Source organism: Podarcis gaigeae, assembly GCF_964106915.1.
Source record: "Podarcis gaigeae genome assembly, chromosome: 2".
NCBI lineage: Eukaryota > Metazoa > Chordata > Lepidosauria > Squamata > Lacertidae > Podarcis > Podarcis gaigeae.
The window spans coordinates 76,297,332-76,307,141 of NC_139679.1; the positions used below are offsets into that span (position 1 = coordinate 76,297,332).

The 9,810-nt window shown below is 41.9% G+C and overlaps 1 protein-coding gene across 1 annotated transcript; it reads left to right on the plus strand.

The window, feature by feature from the left end:
- Nucleotides 1–327: 327 nt before the first annotated feature.
- On the plus strand, nucleotides 328–4,282 carry RPL29 (ribosomal protein L29). Its single transcript, XM_083726715.1, has 4 exons — nucleotides 328–421; nucleotides 1,187–1,232; nucleotides 2,695–2,759; nucleotides 4,073–4,282. Exons 2-4 carry the CDS (start codon nucleotides 1,196–1,198, stop codon nucleotides 4,169–4,171), a joined length of 201 nt encoding a protein of 66 aa, XP_083582841.1. The 5' UTR covers nucleotides 328–421; nucleotides 1,187–1,195; the 3' UTR covers nucleotides 4,172–4,282.
- Nucleotides 4,283–9,810: the final 5,528 nt, after the last annotated feature.

Genomic DNA, 9,810 nt, shown 5'->3' on the forward strand with positions numbered 1-9,810 from the left:
GTCCACAGAAAGAAAGAAAAATGCTTTTTTCCGCCCTTGATCTGACGCTATAATGGGCTGCGGTGGATCTTATGATAGGCAACAATGCATTGATAAACCATAAGGAAAGAAACCTGCCCAGAGAAGCAACGAAGCTTTTTATCGGAACGCCCTGTTATCTCAAATCGGAACACACTCAACTCCGCGAAAATCCTGCCAAAGCTCGTCCACTCTTTATTTCAGAAAAGGAAATAAACAGCGGAAGGAACGGAAGGCGAGGATGTTCTCCTGCGGAACCATTTTAACGGAGGCTCGTGTTTCCAGTCGGAAACACAATAACGCAGCCCGTTCTGCGTCTATGACCGGGCTTTGTGGCTTCCCAGAGTGCCTTACGAGTGTCGCTTCTCTTCCGGTTTTGGTCTGAACTGTGGCGGAGCTTCAGGTGAGCTTTCCATCTCTCGATCCGGTTCCATCCTTCCCGAGGGATGCCCCAGAGCGGCGAATGGCCGGCGCAGGAGGGGTGGGACGCCTTCCTAAGAGGCCGTTTCGTGCTCTGTGCCCGAGGGATGGGAATGAGATCAGCTTGGAGCGTCTGAAAGGTGGAGTGGGTGGATGGATGAAAAGATGGGAAGAAAGGGTGGCTGAAGCGCGCCCGGTATCGCCCTTGGCACGGTCGGGGTCCCGCTTGGTCGTCCTGTGGGGTGTCTGGACCTTGTATCTTGGCAGGATATTAGATCCAGCATCCAAGTTTATATGAAGTTCGCTCCTGTGTAACAATCCCTATCACATGTGATATTGCGGCCACTAGAGATTATACTAATGCGTGGAGAAATACCAGCATTTTGTGCCGTGCGAGCTTCATCTTCTGCGGCTACAGACCTGTGACAGTGTGCATGTCTACACTGAGGTCAGCCAAACCTATTGGTGTGTTTTGGATGGCAGCTGTAGTCTCAATTAATTGCCAGGTATCTGTGGAGTCTGGTTGTCTTCATGACTTCCCAGGGACATTTAACTGCATGGATGCATAATACTGAACTAGGTGGCCTTTTGGTCTGATTCAGCAAAGCAGATCTTAGAAAGGTGTTTAGGATGTTAGATGGATATTGGTTTTAAAGTTTTTCTACATAAACTTGTTCCTGAGGATTTTGGGGCTTTCTGCTATTCTGTGTTTGAAAGGAACACTTCTGATTCTTATTCTTTTTCACAGGTTTAAGCCATGGCCAAGTCCAAGAACCACACCACACACAACCAGTGTAAGTTCGCATAGAAGTCAGGGAGTGAATAGTGGTCAGTAATTGTTTATCAAGGTATAGTTGGACGCATGTAGTAAGCAACTCTGAGTATGGTAACTGTAGTTGACCTCTTGAAACAACATATATCTTGATTAAACTTTCAGTATTTATAAGTGAGGGGATCCACATCCCTTTACTAACAATTCCAAATAACTGGGCGCTGAAATATAATTCATTGTTTTCGCTATCATGTTTTTCATTTGACTTGCATAGTGTGCCAGGAATAACTGGTCTGATCCAAAATAACTATAAGCAAACATTAATATACATGAAATCTAGATTCAAGTTTAATAAGACTGAATATCTGTATCCTATATTTAGTTTGTAATCTAACTGAAATTGTAGTGGGTAAACAGTCTCATATAGGGCACTCTTAAGTTTTGGCTTGTCCTGCTAGCCAAGCAATTGTTCTGGTCCTTTGCCCTCCCCTGTTGCCTTGATGGAGGTAAACACATCCCAAGGAGGCTTCAGAAAACCACTTTCATTCAGGAAAGTCGGTCAGGGAGTCTGCCATCTTCAGCTGATGGAGGAAAGCTGATCATGCAACAGCTTCATCCTTGCCATGGCAATTATAAATGTCAATGCCTGGCCCCAAAATTGCCCACATTTCTGGTGTTTATCATAGCATAACCAGAATAATCCCCAGTTTAGCTCTTTCAGGGCTTCCAGATGATCCTCATTTGGAAACCATCTTTGAATGTAATGGTCTCCAACAGTGGTAGGCAAGCATGTTTTTCTCCCACTAATAATATTACATGAGTAGTATCCATTTGGAGTAATAAAAGAGCATGGGCTTCATTGGCCACTGTGCTTGTGGGTTTAATTCAATGTAGGTGTTGTCAGAAGTTGGGGAAAGAATAGAAGATTTACAGTTTAGTCCTAACTGCATACACATTGGAGTGACACTCATTCCTTTAAAACAGATTTCAAGTAAAAAGTAGGCAGGAATGCACCTTTTAAGAGTGCTGCAGGATGGTATTTGTAAGGGTGGCAACAGAGAACATTTGACAGTATGTTGACATTTCCTGCCTCCCAATGCAATCTCATGCCTCAAAGGGAAAGTTATACAGAGAAAGCACATGCTTCGAAAACAAGATCCAAAAGCATTTGTTTGTATGGACATTGAGTGCTTCACATATCAAGAGCCCACCAATTTTGGCCATCCTTGATAGATAGCCAAAACTGGTGCTTACTAGGGACTGGCCAGATTCAGGATTTTAACTAGGAACTTCTACACTAGCTCACAGGACTTTGAAAGCCCACATGTGTGACAGAGGCAGATAAAGCTAGCCTGGAATGGTCATGCTCACTGGAGCTGATGGGAGTTGTAGGCCAAAATATCTGAAGGGCAGCAAGCTGGCAAAGGGTGATAGACAATATCAACAGCCTTTATCCTTAATGTGAAAATGGTATCTCTTAACAGCTCGCAAGTGGCACAGAAATGGCATTAAGAAACCCAGATCAAATAGATATGAATCTCTGAAGGGGGTAAGTGCATTTTTCCTCATCAGCACCCTTTTCCTTTTAACCCATTACTAGTGGGTTTGTAGAGGCCTTGCATGCTAAGATTGTAGGATAACAGAGAATGACATTAAGTGTCACTTTATTTGGAAATTTTATGTCATAATTTTGCTTGATTAATTTATGATAGACTTATTTAGTTATTTATTGGTCCTTTTGTATGATTTTGCAATTGTGGTATATTGTTTTTCTCTATTTATTTTCATTACGATGTTCCTCACTGTAGGATTCAGAACACTGTAAATTCTGTAAATAGATAAATAAAGTCTGTGTCATATTCAGTGAATCTTGCAAAATACAACCTGCACTCTGTACACTTGAGGCTCCATCCGCACTATACTTTTAAAGCAGTATCATACCACTTTGAATAGTCATGTTTTCCCCCAAAGACTCCTGGGAAGTGTAGTTTCCTAAGTGCCAAGAGTTGCTGGGAGACGCCTGTTCACCTCACAGAGCTACAGATCTCAGAGTGGTTTAACAATCAATACCTCTTCCCAGGAATCTTTGGGGAAAACCATGACTACATAAAGTGGTATGGTGATTGCTTTAAATGTATAGTGCAGAGGGGGCCTGAATTTGAATATTACTGGTTTTTTGTTATATCCTTTTTCTTATTTGGCCATTGTTGAGGAACCTCTTACTACAAGTTGGCTTTGAAATTCTTATTTGGACAGAAATCAGTGATACAGAATAGTCTCTTGGTGCAATGGAAAAGGTGTCTTCTCACAGTGAAAGAACCAGTCTGATAACACTCCTAAACGTCTGTTTCTTCATTGCTCACCAATGTTGGAAACTAACCTGCTTGGCAGCTTTTAGAACCTGGAACAGCGCTTTTCTAATGTCTCTCTTGAAGCAAGTATTGTCTGCTATCTAGAGTTTGTGAACATATGCCTATATAGGAGATATGTTCTTATTTGCCCTTCTTGCTAGATGGGCTGCTCACCTACATTTTGTTTGGAAACTTATCTTTTAGTTTGCCAGCTATTACCAATAGCCACTTAAATTATGGCCATCACCATGGTTCTTTATGCAGTTGATCACAGTACCACAACATGATGTCAGAGACAGAGATGCATAAGACTACTGGAAAAGCCGGCAGGTTTGAGCCAGACAGAGCAGGTTGGTGAGCCTGACGTGGCCAAAGGGCTGCTTTATTGAAGAACAGGACTGTACAGTAGTATTATACCTCAGTCAGTTGTCCCACCGTAAATACTAGGACTTGTACCCAGCTAGATGAGTTGCTAAGCAAATTATATCTCTCCCCACCCCCCATTTTCTAGGTTGATCCCAAGTTCCTGCGGAACATGCGTTTTGCAAAGAAACACAACAAGAAAGGGCTGAAGAAAATGCGGGCCAACAATGCTAAGAATGCCAAGTAACCAGCTTGCCTCCAGATGGCAAAAGGGACTGACTTGCTTGGCAACTGACTAGCAGTTGTTTTCATCTTTTCACTCAAGGAGTTTTGTATAAATAAAATTGAGTGTAATTTGTGGATGTCGTGCTTTCTGTTTTGACCCTGCAAGATATTATACCTTCTGAAGGTGATTTTATTCCTTTTTTTGGGGGGGGGAAGTGTCCCACTTTATTTTCCCTTATTAAAATTGCTCAGGGGTTGCTTCATATTGTGGGGTATGCCATGGGAAATTGGAGAGGGTGGGGTTGGTGGGGCAAAACAGAGGGGAGGAGAAAACTTCAGGTAGTGCAGGACTTAGCCTTAGCACAAAGGGTTGCATGCTGCCAGGAGACTGGGGAAGTGGAAATCCTGAGCCCTACAGAACCATTGGGATAGGGGAGCCCAGTTACACAGATGGTAATGAAAGGATTTACATAGTTTCTTGGGACCTTGTGCAGTTGGTGGGAAGCGATAGGAGTGCTGAATTTCACATGGTAACAACGTCCTAAAGAGTAGCTGTACCAGTGTGCTACAGCAAAAACAATGTAGCACCTTAAAAGCTGAAGCTCTTGTATAATTGACTTCATCTGATTCATGAACTGTTACAACTCCGTTGACAGTTATGTACATGTATCACATATAAAAGCATACAGAGAGGGAGGCCAAGAAATGAGAGAATGCAAAAAGGACAAACGTACTCTCAACGAGTGCCAGCTAAGCTTTATTATAGCTCAGTGCATTTCAGGACATTTCATGATGCTACGAAGGCAACACCAGGCTGCTTGTGTGTCCAAACTGCTTCAGCTACTATATGGCACTTGGGGTTTTATTTTTTCATATATGTTTATAATTTTCATTTATTACAAACATTTCAACAACAAAACATTAAACAATTATCATATCAAACTTGAGCAGTTCCAAAAATTTATCCTCTTTTTTCTTTTGCATAATTAACTATTCTTTTCCTCATGTATTTTGTATATTTTTGGTACTTGGAATTTTAAGGTGGCGCCTGAAAAAGGAACCTTTGTCATGGAATATACTGACAAAAATTGTTGCTGCTTTTTGAGAACACATTTCTCCCTTTTCTATTTTTATTGAAAATGTAAACAGGTGGACCAAAACGGCTATAGTGTGACAATTATATATGAAATTTAGAAGTACACAAGGTAAGTGCAGTGACCATACATGATGTTGTGAATGTCATCATTCATTTAAGCTTCATGTGGAATTGTCAGTTTGTACTTCTAGCATTTTATACCCTTTTGGCCTGCAGGTAACAATTTGGTTTTACACCCTGTGTGCACAGTGTCTAGTGCCCACAAGTTACTAAAGCAACTATTGAGCCTACAGAATTAATTTCCAGTATGAGATCCCCTTGCTACTGCTCAATATTGAAGAATATACCAACAATAAGTTGAGTAAACATTTGAATAGAATAGCCTCTATTCCCTAGAGACATGCATGAGCTATAAGCAGGGTGTGTGTTGAGAAGTAGAGGCATCACCTTGCCAACAAAGGTTCGTATAGTTAAAGCTATGGTTTTCCCAGTAGTGATGTATGGAAGTGAGAGCTGGACCATAAAGAAGGCTGATCGCCGAAGAATTGATGCTTTTGAATTATGGTGCTGGAGGAGACTCTTGAGAGTCCCATGGACTGCAAGAAGATCAAACCTCTCCATACTGAAGGAAATCAACCCTGAGTGCTCACTGGAAGGACAGATTGTGAAGCTGAGGCTCCAGTACTTTGGCCACCTCATGAGAAGAGAAGACTCCCTGGAAAAGACCCTGATGTTGGGAAAGATGGAGGGCACAAGGAGAAGGGGACGACAGAGGACGAGATGGTTGGATAGTGTTTTCGAGGTTACCAGCATGAGTTTGAGCAAACTGCGGGAGGCAGTGGAGGACAGAGGTGCCTGGCGTTCTCTGGTCCATGGGGTCACGAAGAGTCGGACACGACTAAACAACTAAACAACAACAAGTGTTGCTATAATGCCGTTTGTCCAGAAGGTGGTGCCTTCAGCATATGAGCAATGCCATCCAATTTAAAATGGGAATATGAGAATTTCTGATGGAAAGTACTGACAACTAAGTATGAACTCCCTTTTATGTCTGAAATACAATAAAGAAGGTTTGATTACTTGTAGCATGTAATCTAAGGCAGGCTTGGTTCCCAGGCTTGATTCAGGAATAAATGGGGCTTTCCTCAGTCCACTCCTGAAAATCTGCAGTTTGAAGGTCTAGGTGGGAACAAAGGAATATATTGAAGGGGAGTTTAGCAGAAAGCAGCCCACTCCCTAACATAAACAGAGGAGCTATCTAGGGACAAAGCTATATAATAGTGCTTTTCATTTCTTTCTGTCGTTTGTACGCCACATTTCCATAGCTAAACCAATGCTCAAGGCAGCTAACAAGATGAAAAGATTTACGGTACACAATTACAGAAATAGTCATAATAAAGCACATCAAAAAGTACACTACAAAATCCATATTTCCATATGCCATGATAAGAGCTGAAAAATAAAGGTCTAAAAAATAAATATCAGTGACAGCAACAAATGCCCCTAAACAATATCTCAGCCCTGTAGATCCTATCTGCCCTTGAAGTGACTATACATAGTAATCACTGCTTTATGGGATCTTCAGATACCATGTTGACTCCTAATAATCTTAGGACAAAGCCTAAGTTCCACCCTTTAGCTCAGGGGTCAGCAAACTTTTTCAGCAGGAGGCAGGTCCACTGTCCCTCAGACCTTGTGCGGGGCCAGACTATATTTTGGAAAGGAAAAAAATGAACAAATTCCTATGCCCCACAAATAACCCAGAGATGCATTTTAAATAAAAGCACACATTCTACTCATGTAAAAACACGTTGATTCCCAGACTGTCCACAGGCTGGATTTAGAAGGCAATTGGGCCAGATCTGGCCCCCGGCCTTAGGTTGCATACCCATGCTTTAGCTGAATGACACTAAGTAGGGTTCTAGAATTCTATACTTTTAAGGGATGTCCCACTCCTGTGACAAAAATAAACTTACGTACATGTGACCACTTCATTGTTCTCAACTGAGCTTTGAGATAGCTGGCTTAATTCAGATGTAATGCTGTGATCTGGAATTACCGTATATTGAAGATTGTTAACTTACGGCCCTCCAGATGAAGGCGAGTTGCAACACCATCATCTGTGATCATTGGCCTGCATTACAAGAATGTGCCTCAAGCTTACGAACTTTCTCCTTGTGTCACAAAAGGACCAGAGACTGGAACCTACAGCCCTCCAGATGTTAGTGGGTCAGCTCCTTTTGGTGCCAGCCAGCATGGCCAATGGTTAGGGATGATGGGAGTTGGAGTAACAGCATCTGCAGGGGCAGTTTCTCCATCCATAACATAACCCCTAATCATGATGAATAGCACTTAGGCTGATATTTTTCTATCATTTAATTACTAATTATTTTTTACTATTTGCAAACTATATGCATTATGTGGTAGCTGTCTTTGTGCCATAAATTGCTCAGCTAATACTCTTTTATTACACTAACTAGTAACATATTAAGCTGTACATTTCAAATCCTGTGTTTTCTGCTCTCCTTTCTCTTACTTTATGTTCTTCATTTGTACATGTGCTGGGCCATTTTTAAATTCTGTGATTTAAAAAATAGGTGGCATGAGTAATAAAATGGTGATGGAGTTTGCTAGAATTCCATTCAAGCTGGAGACGGAGAACCCAGCTGTTAACAAGCTAACTACACATAAAGGCTTAATCCTCCTTTCCCCCTCCAATCAGCTGAATATTTTCTAAGTTCTTGAAAATTAAACAGTGACACTGAATAGCATTTTTTGAAGTGAGTGCCAGTAGAGGACTCAAATGGGCTTGTGTCCCTGCTTCCATTTGCAATTGGGAAACTGCCTTTATTGGAAGGCTTTTGTCATCACTGACCTTCAGCTCTGTCCTGCCGTGCAAGACTTTCCTAAATATGGTCTCAACAGCTTCCAGCTCAAAATAGCCTCGTGTGACACAATGCAAGATGGAATAATGCACTCTAAGCCAGAGCTTCATTGTGTGAAAAGAGGAGGCGGCTTGCTAGCTTTGGCAATCCAAAGGGATCAGGTTGCCCTCTGCCCACTTGTCATTCTGGACACTTCTGACTCGTAGAATAACCTTGGCATGAGAACATCATCTAAATCCCTTTGAGCTAAAAGATGTCATGCTGCGGTTTGTTTGTTTTTTAATATTTTATTGGTTTTAACAGAAACAATAAAACAGGTAACACAGGATCAGTGATTGAAGATGCAACATTGACAGCAAAAACATGACCTGCAGTCACAATGCAGCAAGATATCAGTCATTTTTACAGAGAAACACTGAAAGGTTTGAGTTGCACTTGACCTATGAATAAAACTTACAAAGGGAAGCCGAATGTTATCAAATTCGTTGTGCTTTGCCATGCCTTCTATTATTCTGGGATGATAAGCTAGATGTTCTGAAAGAGCAATATTCCATACACTTCGCTACCAGCTTTCAGCGACTTCCAGATATGTGGCGGCCAGGAGTAGGGAAACTACACCTTGCTACTCTGGTGTACAATCTAACTGCAGCAATACTGAACGGAAACGTATGCATGCTTCTCCACTATTACACTGCAGACAGTGCATCCAGTCAATCAACAGAAAAACCTGGTGCGATCAAGCTTTCAATTGCAGCCGCGTCCTGTAGAATGATCTGTCTTGGCAGTGGCTTCCATTTTTGCTATAGCCCAACTCCACCTTCCACCCAAGTGTTAACTGTTATCCCCATGCGGTACCCATCCTAGTGTGGGCCAGTGAAGATAGAGAGCCACTTCTTGTGCCAGATGCTAGCAGCAGAACAAACAGTGGCATATGAGGCTATTCAGAGAAGGATTCGTCACTACAGTAGTTTATGTTTGGCAAGAGGAGGTTCTTGCTGATGTTCAGTCCACCCTCAGGGGCTACCCTGTTCGTGTTGCAGCTGACCTGGTTCCCTTGCAGTCTCTTCAGAGCTATAGCCAGAGATCTTGACCTACTGTACTTACTGATCGAACACTTCTGTAGGCATGCTAAGGAGGTCACAACTTTCTCTCGATACTGAAAGGGAGGGAGGGAGAAGACACAAGCAGAGCCTTAGATACTTCCACTGCAGCAGTTTTAAAACACAATCTTGATTCAGAGCCATAAAGCTACTATATCAGTTCACCCAACCTAGATACTAATGTGATCATGAAGAGTTCTCCAGGACTGCCCCCTCTCACAGAAGTAGAGAAGAAATACCAGCATTGTTATTATTTTTATATCCTCTAAATTGTATTTTATAGCATGGAACTGTATGCAGCTGAACAACTGGCTACAACTGAGGCTACTTTAATAAAAGAAAAGCAGCTTTTGACAGATATTATCAGTGGGGCAGCTTTAAATCTGGTTCAATGGCAATCTTATACCTTCTCTACTCTTTCTTAATGTTCTCACAAGCACATCTTTTAAATTGAATGCTTCATCTTGGCATCGGTCCACTTTGCTAAGGAAAGAAATACAATAAACTTCCTTGAAGTTATCCTGCTTCTCGATGGCAATTTGGCTAGAATGCTACTAATCCAGCCAGGAGGTCAGATAAG

Coding starts and splice junctions, on each gene's coding strand:
- RPL29 (XM_083726715.1), top strand. CDS start 1,196: ATGGCCAAGTCCAAGAACCACACCACACACAACCAGT. Junction 1,233..2,694: donor CCACACCACACACAACCAGT/GTAAGTTCGCAT, acceptor ATCTCTTAACAG/CTCGCAAGTGGCACAGAAAT. Junction 2,760..4,072: donor GATATGAATCTCTGAAGGGG/GTAAGTGCATTT, acceptor CCCATTTTCTAG/GTTGATCCCAAGTTCCTGCG.